At 41.8% G+C, this 17,674-nt stretch overlaps 1 protein-coding gene across 1 annotated transcript in view; it reads left to right on the top strand.

The window, feature by feature from the left end:
- Positions 1-6,665, top strand: part of TXNRD3 (thioredoxin reductase 3) — a 53,540-nt gene extending 46,875 nt beyond the window's left edge. Inside the window, exons 14-16 of the mRNA XM_077857574.1 lie at positions 2,942-3,037; positions 5,180-5,314; positions 5,910-6,665. Of these exons, the coding sequence (XP_077713700.1) occupies positions 2,942-3,037; positions 5,180-5,314; positions 5,910-5,972 (294 nt within the window). The 3' untranslated portion in view covers positions 5,973-6,665. The remainder of the gene's footprint in view (positions 1-2,941; positions 3,038-5,179; positions 5,315-5,909) is intronic.
- Positions 6,666-17,674: the final 11,009 nt, after the last annotated feature.

Genomic DNA, 17,674 nt, shown 5'->3' with positions numbered 1-17,674 from the left:
TGGCAAAACAAGAGAGTCTTCATTTCCATAGAAAATTAAAAGTTCATGAGAGTAAAATAACCATAGTTTACTATGTGACTCAGATCTGAATAGTTTCATTAAAAAATAGCTTTACTGCGGCATAAGACATAAACCATAACCACTTACAGTGTGCAGTTTAGTGGATTTTAGTATCTTCTCAGAGTTGTATGACCAGTACCACAATCACTTTGAGAACATTTTCATCATCCCAGAAAGAAACCTGGCACCTGTTAGCAGTTGCTCCTTGTTTTCCTCTATCCCCTCTCTAGATCTGCTTGTTGTGGGCATTTCCTGTAAGTGGCATCATTTAGTACATGGTCCTTTGTGACCGGCTTCTTTCTCCTCACATAAGCTAGTTTCCAAGATTCATCCTTGTTGAGGCATGTGCCACAATATTCATTTCTTTTTTTGCTGATTAATAATCCCTTATATAGATAATACCACATTTTATTCCATTCACCAGTTGACAGACATGTGGACTACTACCACTTCTGAGCTGTCGAGAGTAAAGCTGCCATATGCATCCCTGTACAAGTTCTTGTGTGGACAGAATGCTATCCATTTTCTTGAGTCTATACCTAAGAGTAGGATTACTGAGTCACAGGGAGATTCTCTGTTGAACTTTTTGAGGAACAGGCAGGCTGTTCTTCAAGGCAGAAGACATTTTACCTTCTTGGCAACAATGTGTGAGGGTTCCGGTGTCTCCACATTTTCACCGACACTTGTTATTGTCTGTCTTTTTTTATTATAGCTATCTATAGTGGGTTGAATGGTGACTCCCAAAAAGATATGTCCACAGCCTAGCCCCTGGAACCAGTGAATGTGACCTTATTTGGAAAAAGGGTCTTTCTTTGCAGGTAGAATTAAGAATCTTGAGATGAGATTGTCCTGGATTTTCTGGTCCTATACCCGAGGACAAGTGTCCTATACCCGAGGACAAGTGTCCTTATAACAGAAGATAAGGCCATGTGAAAACAAAAGCAGAGATTGAAGTTTTCACCCCAAGCCAAGGAACACCCAGAGATACCGGAAACTAAAGGGCAAGGAATTCTCCTTTTAGAACCTTTGGAAGGAGCCTGGCTCTGCAGACACCTTGATTTCAGATTTCTGGCCTTCAGAACTGCAAGATTATAAACGTTTGCTTTAAGCCACTAGGTTTGTGGCAATGTGTTGGAGCAGCTCTGGGAAACTGCTACATCTCTTTTTGGTTTCCATTTACATTTCCCTGGTGACTAATGATATTGGGTGTCTTTTCCTGGCTTTACAGGCTAGTTGTACACCTTTTTTGGGACAAATATCTATTTAGCTCCTTTGCCGTTTTAAAGATTGAGTTGTCTTTTTTATTGAGTTCTAAGAGTACTTCATATTCTGTATAGCTGGGTGGCATAGAGCAAGTCAGAAACAGGCTTGCGGTTTGGAAAATCTTGTTTGAAACCTGAATTTTCACCATTTCTTTTCTTAACTTGTCTTTTAGGAAATACTATCTTGAGGTAAAGAAACCTTTATCTTCTATTCCTAACAGCCACAGAGATTGAAAAGTTTGTATTAAAATATGTGAAAGACTTTCTCTTCCATTAAATACAAGTTAAATCTAATGATTTTAATTACAAATAATCGTGTTCTCTGTTATCTTTTAAATAAAAATTCCTGGGTGGCTCCGTCAGTTAAGGCCTGCCTTTTGCTCAGGTCATGATCTCAGGGTCCTGAGATCGAGCCCCACATCAGGCTCCTTGCTCAGCAGGAGTCTGCTTCTCCCTCTGCCCCTGCTTGTGCTCTTGTGCATGCGCTCTCTCTGTCAAATAAATAAATAACATCTAAATAAATAAATAAAATTTCATTTTTATTACCTATGCACCAACAATTGATGCTTCCCTAACATGTAAAATGTTTATTTCTGGATGGTAGTTTTTTGTTTTGTTTTGTTTTTACTTTCTTTGTAACTTTCTGCACTGCATAATTCTTATAACCTTGTATTTTTATAAAAACAATAAAGACATAATTCAAAATATAAAATACATAATCCTATTAAAGAACAAAGAATCAGTATTTAAATCCTTCCACTGTGGATTTTAGTTTGGAATTCATTTCTTATCCTGGCAGCAGACATTAATCCCTTGCCTTCTGTGTGGAGCAATTAGGAGGAACAGGCTTAGGAAATGTAACCCCCACGAATGGAGCATGTGTTGCACTTTGTCCATGTTCATTCCTCGCTGACCAGGCCAAATCGAGGCACCTTAGAGGATGCACTCAGAGAGCTGGAGTGAGGGCTCTCAAGTAGCAGAGGTAGTGTTCTTAATTTCCTTGAATGGCCGGGACTATTTTATTTCTTCTGCTTCTCTTAGATTTGGTGTGACTACAAACCTTGTAGGCAGGTTGTAAATTCATTGAAGCCAAATCTAGGTCTTTGTGCACCTTCTCCAGTGACATAGGGCCTACTGCATTGCCCTGGAGAGTAGTACTCTAGAAATGTTTGAAAATTGAATTAATAAGGAGATTTCTTGGACTAACAGCAGAACAATAAAAAAGGTCGACACACTTGTGCAGGTGGTATTTTGGGAGCGGTGGCCCAGATGCTTCCAGTAGACCCATAAAGTCGAGATCATGAAACTTTAAAGTTGTGACAACTGCTCTAGAGATTATCATCTTTATATAATTGAGTGTATCAGGGAGTGGTTTTCTTTCTTTCTTTTTTTTTTTTTTTAAAGATTTTATTTATTTATTCATGAGAGAGAGAGGCAGAGACACAGGCGCGAGGGAGAAGCAAGCTTCATGTAGGGAGCCTGATGTGGGACTCAATCCCGGGTCTCCAGGATCACGTCCTGGGCTGAAGGCGATGCTAAACCGCTGAGCCACCTGGGCTGCCCTCAGGGAGTGTTTTTCACAGACATTAATCTTGGCCTATTTCTCCTTTGTCTTGCAGGTGTATCATACTTTGTTCTGGCCTCTTGAATGGACAGTGGCCGGCAGGGACAACAATACTTGTTATGCAAAGATAATTTGCAATAAATTGGACAACGTATGTAATAAGATTAGAACTTAAAAAGCTGTCATTTTAAACTGTTGCTTTTAATCCAGTATTTGGGTTTGAATCATCTCTTTAAAGACGGCTTTCAGGGCAAAACAGACGTCCTTCAAATTGTTACCCAGTCCATGTGTTTGTGGAAGTTGAACAAGTAACAGATTGTAATTGAGGCTCACTAATATCTTCTCAAAAAAAAAAAAAAAATCATTGAAAGTTGTCTCCTCTCAAGCTCTCTGACCTGGCAGTGTAAAACCAGATGATCTGTGAAAGTTTGGGTCATCAACTAGTAAAACGTAGGGTGTGTGTGCATTTTGAAAATTGACCGAATGTGTGTTAAAGAGCCTTTAGAACGAGATGCTTGCATGAAGTGAAAGTAGTTAATTAACTGGTTCCTAATGAAGGCTTTCGTTAAAGAAGAATCAGTGGGGTGGAGAGCTGGTGGGCAGAGGCTCTCTGCCTTCCCCGTTATTAAGGTGAGCATGAAATTGATAACAGGCACCTTCATTATCGTAGTTGAAAGCATAGCTTATTTATGACTTGTTTTGGAAAGAACACAGTGTAGAAAGCAGTAGGGCCTGGTTCATCCCTTTTTAAGAATTCGTAACCTGGGAGATGAACTGTAAAATTAGGTAAGTATGAACAGCCTTAACTGATACTTGTATAAAGTTTACAGAGTGGTGGTCATCTTTCTGAATCCACTGAATTTTAAGTGTAACAGCAAACAGGTGTCACAGGCTCATGGCCAGTTAGCACATGCCTCATTGCCTGAGCGGTGAAGGCACCCAGAGCCCTAGAACATAGTTCTTGGTTCTTGCACAGCTATGCCAGGCAGTGGAGGGGATATTGGTCAGACACCCCGGAAACGCTGCAGGGCTGTGTCACGTTCCCAGCTGTGCTCTCTGCCGGTGGCCCTGGCTGCATGGTCCTCATTCTGACTGCGAACAACGGAAGCCATCCAAGCTTACCGTTGTGCCAGCTGCAGGTGGCTCTTCCACAGGGAGCCCATGGAGATGGTCTCCCTGCACTGCTGCCCCCTGCTGTGAGCAGCATTAGGCTGATTGGTAGAGCCAGGATGTTTCTATCCTCTCAACAGGGGTGTGGACCCTTGGGCCTGAGGCGTAATTTCAAGGACTGCCCACTCCTCTTGGGACACCTGCCTCTGTCCCTTGCCACTCCCCGAACTCACCCTCCACGGCCCTTGCACACCAGCTTAGAAGTGCATATTTTCATCAGAGGTCCTTTGTTTCCCTGGGCCGCCCCCCTTCCCCACTTTGCTCCACAGTACCCATCTCAGAGATTCCGGTTCAGGGGCCTTCCTCGGGGCCCGGAACTCCTGCTCTTCACCCGGGGCTCCTGTCGCCTCCTGTGACGGCCAGCCCTCTGAGACACGCTGCTCCCAGAGCCCTCTGTGAGTGCCCACCTGTAGATGTGCCCGAGGTTGGGCATGCTTTGTTTTCCCTCCAGAATCAGGTGGCACAGGTCTCCCATCTGCCCTCCTGCCTTCCATCTGTTGAGCACTTTCACTGTTGAACATCAGATTGAAGACTAGAGCGTGATGAAAAAAACCTGGACAGCCTAAAATGCAGTGTTACTCTGGAAATACACTCTGGATCTAGGCTCCCCAACCCCCACCCCTGTCTTGGTGGGTCAGCTCCTCCCCTGCGCCTGGTCGCTCCCCAGTAAAAGCCCCCTCTGGCTACACCTGATCGCTGCCTACTTACCTTAGGAGCCCAGGCAGCTTGCTTCCTGGGCCAGGAGCCGCGGCAGTTCCCGACCCTGATGCCTTAGACTTATTCCAGCCTTGGACTTTAATTCAGATTTGTTATGTTGTTGTTTAGCAAGATCTCAGCATAATTTGGAAATTTACATCATACTAATGAACTCCTTCATGCGGTGGGTAAATTGCTTGTTCTAGTAAATTTGAGTGCAAATTAACTCTGGATATGCATTTACTGGCTCATTTAACAGATTCTTACAGTGGTTTGGCTTTGTGATAATGTTCTCTGCTCTGTTCAGCATTAGAGTTCTTTTTCTGTAGTAGCTGCTGTAAATGTTAACTGTGAACTTGCAATAAATAGATTCCTGTTCAGATCATTAACCCACGGGGCTTCTCTTTCTTATGTTTGCATATTCAAGTATCGGGTGATAGGATTCCATGTTCTCGGACCCAATGCCGGTGAGGTTACCCAGGGGTTTGCTGCCGCAATGAAATGTGGGCTCACAAAGCAGCTACTTGATGATACCATTGGAATTCATCCCACCTGTGGTGAGGTACGGAGATAGCTTTGTTTTTATTGATGTCAGTTGGTGTTTTTTTTAATAAATTTATTTTTTATTGGTGTTCAATTTGCCAACATACAGAATAACACCCAGTGCTCATCCCGTCAAGTGCCCCCCAGTGCCCGTCACCCATTAATCCCCACCCCCGCCCTCCTCCCCTTCCACCACCCCTAGTTCGTTTCCCAGAGTTAGGAGTCTTTATGTTCTGTCTCCTTTAGTTGGTGTTCTTTGAAAAACGATCTTAAGGCTGCCTGGGTAGCCTAGCAATTGAGCGTCTGCCTTCAGCTTAGGGCATGATCCCGGGGTCCTGAGATGAGTCCCACATCGGGCTCCCCGCAGGGAGCCTGCTTCTCCCTCTGCCTGTGTCTCTGCCTCTCTCCGTGTCTCTCATGAATAGATAAATAATTAAAAAAAAAAAAAAAAAGCTATCCTAAAGCACATCGTCAGGAAGATTTTGTATGAGTAACTGGTTCGTATATTTTAAAGGTTAACCTAGGTGTAATATTCAGAATGTGTTTTCTTAAAGCAAAGGCTTAAATATTGATGGCTAAATCTAAATTTGTGTGGTTTTCTTCCTTTCGAACAGGTGTTTACGACTCTGGAGATCACAAAGTCGTCGGGACTAGACATCACTCAGAAGGGCTGCTGAGGCTAGCACTGCTGCTGTCTGGGTTTCCTTGTCATTTCCTGCTCTCAGGGACAAGAGGGCCCCCGGGTAAAGTGAGTCGGTGCTCCTGCACCTGCTCTCCTGCATGGGGACCAGTGCTGGACTTTTGTCCCAGCACAGAGATGAGGAAGACGAGGAGACGGGACAGCAGTGGGCATGTGCCCCGCGGGCTCGGCTGGCTGGAGAGGCAGGCAGGCTGCCTCCTTGACGCCTTAGCTCGGAACCGCTGTGAGGTGAGCTAAGGCCGATGTCCTCCATGCCAGGCCAGCTGCCCCTGAAGGACCTTGCGGGCACGCAGTCAGCCAAGTTAACTATTCTGGTTGCTAGTGTTTTTATCCTCTTTCTTCATTGTTTCTCCAAAAGTGGCTGCTTAGTGATGAAAACTGGCCACACAGTGGGGCCCTCCGGAGTGGGGGCCTGGGCTTGGTGTGTCCCCGAGGTGTGTCCCGGCAGTGCCCTTGGGAGCTGGCCGCGAAGCCCGGCGCACAGGTGGGAAAGCGGCCCGCGGGGCCCAGCTAGTCAGCAGGCCCGCCTCGCGCCCCTCCCTCCCCTGATTCGCAGTGGCAACAGCCCCCAGGCCTCTCTCTCTCTTTTAGTATCTCATGTCAGATACATGCTTGAATTCCTTCTCCGCGTTGATCTTCAGAGCAATATTAAAAAGTTTTCAATACTGAATTATGTGAAATCTAACTAACTTAAAATTGTTGAAAATGATTCAGTCCATATCAGTCAAGTTCAGTAAGTGACCAGGTGATAGGAGAGTCCGTTTGAATCTGCACACCTGTCAGCATCCATCAGGCCCTTGAAATGGGGGCCCACCCAAGGGCCTTTTGGAAGATCTGTTTTCTTAAGGAGCATACCATAGAGCTGCCCAGTGCAAGGAAGGCAGCCCAGTGCTCTCTGGAACAGGACGTTAGCCACTAACCTACTGTTGTAGGTGTTGTGCCCAAGATTGCGAATCTGAGAAACCACCAAGGAGCCAACACCGATGCAAACACACGAGGGTTTATTTACAAGCTCGAGCTTGTGTCCAAGTATACCCGACACAGTGGAGCAGGGACTTGGACCCCAAGGCTAAGAGGCGTAGCAGCTTTATGGGGGCCAGTGGGATTGTAACATACGCAGAAAGTTGCACAGTCATATCGGTCCACACGCAGGTGGCCAGTTGAATCACGATTCACCCTATAGTGACCATTTGAACTGGCCTATCACTTTGGTCGGAATTGGCACACAGTTTTGGCAGGCACAAGGCGGGGTTACATTGTTATGAGCCGATTTCCGATTAGGGTGTCCCCAGGGGCTTGACTAGGGTGGGGCAGCGCCTTAAGCAATAAGCAGGTCATGTGGGGGTCATACGGGAGGTGGCAGGTGTAGCACAAAATGGAATCAGTCCTGCTCTGCTTGTCCAGAGGTAGGGGATTTTTGTTAAATTTCCTGGGTCCCACAGTAGGGTAGGGTAGTTCTGTGTCAGAATTTCTAGGCATATGTCTCAAATGAAAAATTTTTAAATGTTAAGCAGTTGGGGAATATCTATAGATGAGGCTTTTGCTCCCCTCTTTGAAGGCAGGGAGTGGAGCAGGGCTGGGGTGGGGTTAGGGACCTAAGGACCTGACAGAGGATTGATTCAGTTAGTAAGTTGCCTTTTTATTGGGGAAAGAAAGATACAAACGTAATTGTCTAAAAAGCAAGGCTGGTTGTAGCAGTTGCTATAACCTGGGTAGAACAGCATGGTGAAAACCTGGAAGATGCTATTAATTTCCACTGGGCATGGGGTGGGGATGGTTAATTGATCAGAAGTTAGTGAAAACAGCTGTATTTGAACTGAACCATGAGGGAGGAATAGGATTTCAAAGATTTGAAGCAGTCTGGAGAGGCTCTGAATGATCCTTTCAATGGGTTCAACTAAAATTCTACATAAAATAATTTTTAAAAACTTGTTACTGTGTTGCTGAGCACCACAAACAGACAATCAAGGGTTTATAGGACCCCAGATGAAATGAAACTGGGAAGCCTAGAAGTGGGTTTTGCTTTGCACTCAGCATAACGCAGAAAACCTTAAAGCCCAGGCCTGCCCGGGTGAAGTTTCAAACAGGAAACCTTTGTGTAAAGCTGGGACCCCAATGGGCTGTATCCCCGGGGGAGGGGGGTGTAAAACACTCTGCTTCTCAGAAAGAAGCAGCAAAGAAACTTGGCTCTGTTCTTAGGAGGAAGGAAATAATCCACCCAAAGAATTTTAACCACTGTCCGGGCTGCAGGCCACTGGGGAAAAAAAAAATTGCAAGGAAAAATCAACATCCTGTATTATAGTAGGGATTTGAATATTCCTCAGTAATTAGATCAAACAAGAAAAGTCAGTAAATTACTCAGCTGTCGAGAAGAATGAGATCTTGCCATTTGCAATGACGTGGGTGGAACTAGAGATTATTCTAAGCAAAATATGTCAACCAGAGAAAGACATACCATATGATTTCACTCATATGTGGAATTTAAGAAACAAAGCAGGTGAACATAGGGGAAGGGAAGGAAAAATAAGATGAAAACAGAGAAGGAGGCAAATGAGATTGTTAACTATAGGAAACACACTGAGGGTTGCTGGAGGATATGTGGGTTGGCAAATGGGGTAACTGGGTGATGGGCATTAAGGAGGGTATGTGATGTAATGAGCACTGAGTGTTGAATCACTAAATTCTACCTCTGAAATGTACTATATGTTAACTAACAAGAATTTAAATTAAAAAGTCAGTAAAAATATAGATTTGAATAATACAATTGACAAGCGCAGTTTAATGAACTGAGGAAGAAGATCGTATTCAACGTGACAAGTTATGTCAAACACATGTGGAATATTTATGAAATTTGCCTATGCTAGCTTTGACCAGTTTCACAAGACTGGTGTCATACAGGAATGGGCAAAAAAGACTTCTGTGGGACTAACACTAGGAATGCAGAGATCTGAAAATCCATACAGTATGATGGAAAGTAGAGCATGGAGTTAGTGTGTGGTGAGGGAGGTTTTAGGGGGGAGATCAAGCTTGAAAAAGCTAGGTTAGAGCCAGGAACCAGTCAACAAGAAGCGAGGAGTTCTGGAAAAATTCTTTCTGGAAAAATCCTTGACTTGGAAGAATGATAGACTTGGGAATGCCAGGTCCTGTGATTTATGACATAGGATAAATGACAGAATAAGTTGTTTAACTTTTATTCATGTGTTAAGTATGCACAGTATTGCCTGTTTCACTTAAAACAATTGAACACATTAAGTTCCCAGCATACTGCCTCTTGGTATAGGATATCTTGGCTTCTGTGATGATGAGTAGCCCTAGTAAGGAGAGTTCTAGACACACAACAATATGGCCAATAGATAGGCTGATGGGAGAAATACTGACAAATCAGTGCTTTGGTAGCCTCCAAGTTGGACTCCTCAGCTGCAGGTAGTCATATCCTTGTGTTCTCTCCTCCCACATTGTACCCGGGTTGGTCTCTGTGACCAGTAGCATTGGGCAGATTTGATGGTATGCACTTCTAAGATTAGGTCATAAAAGGATTGCAGGTTAAGTTCCGGTCTCATGCGTTGTCTTGGATCACTTACTCTGGGAGAAGGTGGCTGCCATGCCATGAAGACTCTCAGGAAGCCCATGAAGAGGCCCAGAGGGTGAAGAACTGACGTTTCCAGCCAACAGCAAGTAACTAAGGTCTGCCAGCATCCACATGAAAGAGTGTGGAAGTGAATATTTCCCAGGCAAGTTTTCCTGTGGCTAGCAACTTGACTGAAATTTCATTAGAGATTTTGGGCCAGTGACTTTAGGCCACTCCCAGAGTCCTGACCCTCAGAAACTGCGAGATAATGAACTGTTTTTTAATATGCTAAGTTTTGGAGTAATTTGTTACATAGCAATAGATATCTAATATGACTGCCAAGGAAAATTAAAAATAATACAAATCTGACCATATAATTAAAATGTTGGGATTTTTTTTTCCTAGGACAGACAAAATAAAGCTCATACAGATTTGAGATTTCAACAAAAAAGGATTGGAGCTCAAATTTAGCACTGAACTTCTCATCATGGAGAAAGTAACCCTAAACAGGAAAGCTCAAGAGGCCTCAGTGGAGTGCCTTCTGAGTTGGTGGTCTTGGGCTTTGGCTATGGTGGGTCCCTGCTAAACTTCCATGGAGCATCCATGATTGTCAAAGCTCACATTAAAAAACCAAAAACCCCACAAAATCCTGGGGAAGCCTATTCATTATACAAAGTTGGGTTCATCAAATTTAGCAAGCGAGAGCAGTACCTTGAAGGAGTCTTGGTGTCTTCTCAAATGGGAGCTAGGGAAGAGTGCCTAGAGGATTTGGAGGCCAGAATTAGTTAAGGTGTAGTTACACAACAGAGATTAGTAAGTGGGTCTGGGCAGCAGTTGGCCAGAACTTGTAATTGAGGCTAGCTGCTGGAATAGTGTCAGTGGTCTTATCTTTAGAATTTGGGATGAGATGCCTGGGTGGCTCAATTAAGCATCCAACTCTTGATTTTGGCTCAGGTCATGATCTCAGGGTCTAAGATTAAGCCTCACATTGGCCTCCGCATTCAGCACAAAGTCTGCTTGAGATTCTCTCTCTCCCTCTCCCCCTGCCCCTCGTACTCACACATGTGAGCTCTCTTAATCTAAAATAAAATCTTAAAACAACAACAACAACAACAACGGGATATATGAGATCATACTGAGCTCCTGTTACTATAGTCTTCTCTTGGAACTCCTAGCTCTAAGTAAGCTAGAGTTAAAACAGTCCAAGCTTAGATGACTTGACTGATGTGGTTTAGAATACCTTATCTGTTTTGGAGTAGTAGTACAGTTTTTCAAATTATGGTTTATTTCCCAATGAAGAACCATCCAGTGCTTTTAAGCATGGTGTGACAAAGAAACCTGTTAGGAATTTAATGCAAGAGATCACTAAGTATGCTTCCACCCATGCTACCAGTTGTAATATCCCACCATAAACAAATTGGAAGAAATATGAAATGACTACAATCAACCATGGAACAACAGTGCAGGACTATCCTTAAGAGAAGGGAAACATGAGGGATCCCTGGGTGGCACAGCGGTTTAGCACCTGCCTTTGGCCCAGGGCGCGATCCTGGAGACCCGGGATCGAATCCCACGTCGGGCTCCTGGTGCATGGAGCCTGCTTCTCCCTCTGCCTGTGTCTCTGCCTCTCTCTCTCTCTCACTGTGTGCCTATCATAAAAAAATTAAAATTAAAATTAAAACAAAAGAGAGAAGGGAAACATGAGATGACCCCTCCAATTAACCCAAATTTCTGCAGGGAAGTTTTCAGACTGTAAACAAGGGAGAACCCAAACAGCCTGGCTATCTTGCAAGGTGGGGGTTGGAGTTCAGGGAGGTTGAGGTAGCTAGAAGTTGCAGGTTTGGAGCTATGTCGAAAAGGGCTCCAGAAATCTGCAATGGGATCCCCTTGAGTCTTTGCTGGACATTAAGCTAGCCACACATCCTCAGAGTAAAATCTTAGAAGGTAAGGCAAGAAATAATGGGGAGTTGTAAGTTTGCTACAGGTCTTAGAAGATGAGGAAAAATTCTAATTGACAGAGGAGAGTCCTCAGTAATACCCCCAGGCATTAAGTAGAGATCCATTAATGAATGGGGTCATGCCTTAGGAATAGATTGAACTGTCCCAGGAGAGAAGTCTACTGTAGACCTACCCTGACAGTGTATAAAAATAGGCCTTAATGGGATCAAGATGATTTGGAAGTCACTGCCTGCCCTGCAAAAGAGAGCACAACACTAAAACAACAAAATACTCCACAATATAAAAATAATGTCCAATAGCCAGTCAAAAATTAGTAGACATGCCAAGAAGCAGGAAAATATGACCCATAAGGAAAATCAATGGAGATAGACCCAGAAATGACTACCTGACTGAACTAACACCCAAGCATATTAAAACTACTATTAAAACTATGCATAAGTATTTAAAGGGAAGCATGAAAATAATGGGGGAAAAAAAGAAGATATTTAAAAGAAATAAAATAGCTTGTAGGGATGAAAAATACCTGTTTCAGGGATTTCCATGACCATTAGCTAATTTGGTGATTTGCTGGAAAGACTTGTATGAGAATGTTAAGTTATGCCTGAGGTTTACTACAATAAAAATATATATATATATATATATATAGTTGAAGAACAGAAAACAGGCAAATGTTAGAAGTCACATGAAAGCTTCTGAGTCTTGTCTCTGTTGAGACTCATACAAATGTGCTTTTCCTCACAATGGTGAATTGCAGACTCACAATGTATCTCCATCCAGGGAAGCCCACTCAAGTCTTGAAATTTAGAGCTCTTAAAGGGGAATAGTCACATAGCTATGTGAGCAGCAATGGTGTGGACCCCAATTCAGGCATCAAGTGCATATTATATATCTTCATGTTTACTTTAAACACTTATAGCCTGCTTAATCTACAGCTACTGCTTCAGTTATATATCAGAACATAACTAGTAACTATGTGAATATCCAGGAATTTAGTTTTCAGGGCTTGGCCAGACAGAGATCACTGCCCTGGCTACAGATGAGTAAGAAGTGAGTAAAATAGACCTATGCATTAACTGTTTTCTCACAATACCAGATTAAGATATTCCATTGGAAAGGATCAACAGCAGATTAAATTCCATAGAAGAAAAAATTAATGACTTAAAAAATTAATGACTTAAAGTTTTGGATAGAAACTATCCAAACTGAAGGACAGAAAATAAGAGTGGAAAATAATAAAAGAACTTAGACTCGGTGAACTCTAGAACAATATCAAGTGATTTAATGTATATAATTAGAGTCCCAGAAAGGGAAAGGAGGCAAGGGCAGGGATGGGTTTTATAGGTTCAATGAAAATACCCACAGATTCAAGTCTTAGCACTAAAAGGCTTAGCACTAAAGGGCTTTTTACCTCAATTTTTTAAATCCAGTACATCATGCCTGGCTTTCAACAATAACAAAATTATAAGACATACTAAAGGACAACAAAGTTTGAAGATATAGAGCATCAGACTCCAATATGCCAGAGGTGTTGTAATTATCACACCAGGACTTTAAGACAACTGGGATGAATATGCTAGGGGCTCTATGGAAAAAGTGGACAGTGTGCAAGAACAGAGGAATAATATAAGCAAAGAGAGAGAAACTTAATCAAAAAGAAATGCTAGAAATCAAAAACACTAACAAATGAGGAATGCCTTTGTTGGGATCCTCAGTAAACTGGACATGGCCAAGGGAAGAATCAGTGAGCTTGACGGCATGTTGATAGAAACATCCCAAACAAACACAAAGAGATGAAAGAATGAGAACACACACACACAGAATCTAAGAATGGTGGGACAGTTTCTAAAGGTGCAACATAATTTAAATACCAAAAAGAAAATAAAGTGAGAATGGACCAGAAGAAACATTTGAAGTAGTCATGGCTGAAATTTCCAAAGTCAGTTACAGCAGATGCCAGACCACAGATCCCAGGAAGGTCAGAGAATACCATGGAAGATAAGCATCCCATAAACTACACCTGGGAAAATAATATTCAAACCATAGGAAATCAAGGAGAAAATCTTGAAATAAGCTGGGAAGAGGGGAGCCCATATCTGTAGAGAAACAGGGATAGGAATTATAGCAGCCTTTTTGTCAGAAACTATAAAAGTAAGAAGAGAGTGGAGTGAAATATTTCAGACATTGAAAGGGAAAACCCACCAACTTGATATTTTGTTTCAAAATTATTCTTCAAATACGAAGGAGAAATAAAGACTTCCTCAGACAATGTCTGAAGTGGCATAGTATTATTTGAAAGTTAAAAATCTATATTGGAAACTCTATGGCAATCACTAAATTTCAAAAAGAAGTATAATATGTGAAGGCAATCATGTAAAATGCTCAACTAAAACTAAGGGAAACAAAAAGGGCAAAAAGAAAAAAATGAATGCCACAGAACAGTTAGAAATATGGTTGATATTAATCCAAGTATATTAGCACTGAAGATGTGAATGACATAAGCACATGAAAAACTCTTGTAAAACACATGTAAACTCTTGTAAAAAAGAGTCTGACTCCACTTTTTGATATTTGCTGACGGCATCTAAGTGTCACCCCTTTGTCGTTCCCTTCTGCTCTCATCTGGGCAGGCTGGTAAGAAAACCCAGGTGTTCTCCTCTTTGTTCCCAATGGGAAATTCAAAACTTGTAAGCCTGAGCCCATGAATGGGAATCCTCACTCTAGTCTACACCTTAACCACCATAAAAATCCCAGTCCAATCTCCTTACCTTGCTTTCTCAAGCTATTTTTGGACCAGCAGAGAAGTCTTCCCTACTCTCCTAGAAAGCTTCATTATGTGAGGAATAAACCTTCTAATACCCTCTTGGACTGTGCACATGTCCTGGTCATTAATCATCAGTCTTGATCTCTGAACCACATTTTGGGTGAGGGTCTGTCCTGTGTCTCTGAGTAGCCATGATAATTGGCACAGGGAGCAGGGTGTCTAGACAAGGACTCCCACCACTGGAGAGTTCTTTTATTTTGGCTTGTTAGCTGTATTTGCTCTCTGCTGGTGAGCTACTGTACTTTGAGCTGCTGCTTGCTGCTAAGTTTGCACTTCGAGCTGTGTTGCTTTGTGCTGCATTTGCTTAGTTCTACCGAGCCTCTGTGAAAGATTTAACTGGCCTAAGTCAGAAGTTTTGATAATTTATATTTAGGGACAGAAGTATGGGATTGGGACTCTCCTTAAAGTGGTCCTGGGTCATGTGTCATGAGTTGGATCTGTGTATCTCGGATTGAATCATGTGTCTGAAGCATAAGCCATAACTGATTCTAGAATCAGAATAATGACATCAGACAATGTACCTGCAATTGAGGTACATGCTATAAAATAACTGCCTAGTACTCCTCAAAACTGTCAAGGTCATGAAAAACAAGGAAAGTCTGAGAAACTATCATAGCCAAGAGGAACCACCTAAGGGGACATGACAAGTAAATTTAATGTGGTATCCTAGATGGGATTTTGGAATAGAAAAAGATTTTAGGTAAAAACTAAAGAAATGTGAATAAAGTATGGACTTTAGTTAATAATAATGTATCAGTATTGGTTGATGAATTGTACCGTGTGCCATACCAATAAGGCAATTGGGTGAGGGGGTATATTGGAACTCTACATTATCCTCCTTCTCTTCCTTCTTTGTAAATCTAAACTGTTTAAAAATAGAAACCTTTTTCTAAATGAGAAAGATCCCACAGACATTTAAAAAATAGTAGACTATCCTGATCAGTGCTACCCCAGTATATTCAACAAGTTTGAGAAAAAATGGACAAGTACCTAAAAAGACACAAATTACCAGAACCGATTCAAGAAGAAATAGAAAATCTGAAGAGCACTACATTCATCAACTAAATAGAATTTATAACTTAAAGCCTTCCCACAGTGAAAAATCAAGGACTAGATGGTTTTGCTATCAAATTCTATCAAACATTTAAGGAAGAAAAAAACAAATTCTACACAAATGTTTTATAAATAGAAAAGGAAGAAGACTTGCAAACACATTTTATGAGTCCAGGATAACCCTACTACCAAACACTGACAAATATTTCAAAGAAAAAGATAGCTATACACCAATATTACCCATGAAAGTCAGCTCAACCTTCCTAACAAAATACCATCAAATTGAACCCTGCAAAAAAAAAAAAAAAAAAATAAAATAAAATAAATAAATAAATAAAAAAAATTGAACCCTGCAACATATAAAATGGATGATACATCATGACCAAGTTTGCTGCAAGAATCCAGGATTGAGGGCAGCCTAGGTTGCTCAGTGGTTTAGTGTCGCCTTCAGCCCAGGGCCTCCAGGATCCTGGAGACCCCTGCATGGAGCCTGCTTCTCCCTCTGCCTGTGTCTCTGCCGTGCTCTCTGTCTCTCATGAATAAATAAATAAAATCTTAAAAAAAAAAAAGAATTCAGGATTGGTTCAAGTTATGGGCTGGGGAAGGAGAAAACAGTATAGTTATTTCAGTGTTCTAACAACAAAGCATTGTGAATTGAAAATGAGATTATAACAGTATATAAATATGAAACACTTTGAGATAGATCTAATGAAACCTATGTAAGATCTATAGACCCAAACTATAAAACATTTCTGAGAGAAATTAAAAACTTAAATAAAAGAAAATATATGATTTTCACTATTAGAAAACTCAGTATTAAGTTACTCCTTTCTCCTTGCATTGATTTTTAGATTCCGTGCAACTCCAGTAAAAAATCCTAGTAGATCTGCTGGCAAAAAAAAAAAAAAAAAAAAAATTCAGGTCACCTGGGTGGGTCAGTCAATTGAGTGTCTGGCTCTCAGTTTTGGCTTAGGTCATCTCGGGGTCATGGGATCATACCCTGCGTTGACTCCAAGCTCAGCGTGGACTCTGCTTGGGATTCTCTCTCCCTCTCCCACTGCCCCTCCACCGCCCCTCCTCATAAATAAATAAATAAATAAATAAATAAATAAATAAATAAATCTCTTTAAAAATTCCCTTTTCTTTCATCTGAGAATGTCTTTATTTCACCTCCATTCCTGATGGATATTTTTGCTGGGTATAGAATTCTGGTTCTTTCAGCATTTTAGAAATGTTGTGCTTTTGGGGTTCTAATGGCAAATCTGTCATAGTTTGAATTGTTGTTCCTCTATAGGTAATGTGTTGATTTTCTCTGGCTGCTTTTAAGGCCTTTTGTTTTTAGTTTTTATCAGTTTGATTATGATGCATTTAGGTGTGGATTTCTTTGGTAGATTGTTTTGTTCACAAAATTTCTTTAATACATAAATTTATGTTTTCTTGTTAAATTTGGTAAGTTTTCAGCCATTTTTCTTTATTTTTAAAAAAATATTTATTGGGATCCCTGGGTGGCGCAGCGGTTTAGCGCCTGCCTTTGGCCCAGGGCGCGATCCTGGAGACCCGGGATCGAATCCCACGTCGGGCTCCCGGTGCATGGAGCCTGCTTCTCCCTCTGCCTGTGTCTCTGCCTCTCTCTCTCTCTCTCACTGTGTGCCTATCATAAATAAAATAAAATAAAATAAAAAAATTAAAAAAATATTTATTTATTTATTCATGAGAGTTGGGGTGGGGGGCAGAGACACAGACAGAGGGAGAAGCAGGCTCCACGCAGGGAGCCCTATGTGGGACTCGATCCTGGGTCTCCAGGATCATGCCCTGGACTGAAGGCAGTGCTAAACCGTTGAGCCACCTGGGCTGTCCTGCCATTTTTCTTTAAATATGTTTTTATCCCTGCACTCATCTTCCTCTCTTCTGGAATTCTGATGACACAAATGTTTGGTCTCTTATAATTACCCCCACAGTTCCATGGGGTTCTGTTCATTTTTTAAAATCCTTTTTCTCCCCTCTCGGTTGTTTAGAGTGGGTAATTTCTGTTGATCTCTCTTCAAGCTTACCATGTTCCCTGTTGTCTCTATTTTGCTACTGAGTCCAATAATTTCTTATTGCATTTTTTAGTTCTAAAGTTTCCACTTATTCTTTATGTCTTTTGTTTCTTTCTTGGGACTTACTACCTTTTATTCACCTCAAGAGTGTTCCTGTTGCTGGAGATTTTTATAACATCTGTTTTCACAGCTCTATCAGCTATGACTACCTGTGTTACCTCAGCATTGGCATGTATTTA

The sequence above is a fragment of the Canis aureus genome, chromosome 19 (genome assembly GCF_053574225.1).
Source record: "Canis aureus isolate CA01 chromosome 19, VMU_Caureus_v.1.0, whole genome shotgun sequence".
NCBI lineage: Eukaryota > Metazoa > Chordata > Mammalia > Carnivora > Canidae > Canis > Canis aureus.
Note: the sequence above shows the minus strand (reverse complement) of the source record. Positions and strands in the feature narration are given on the sequence as shown.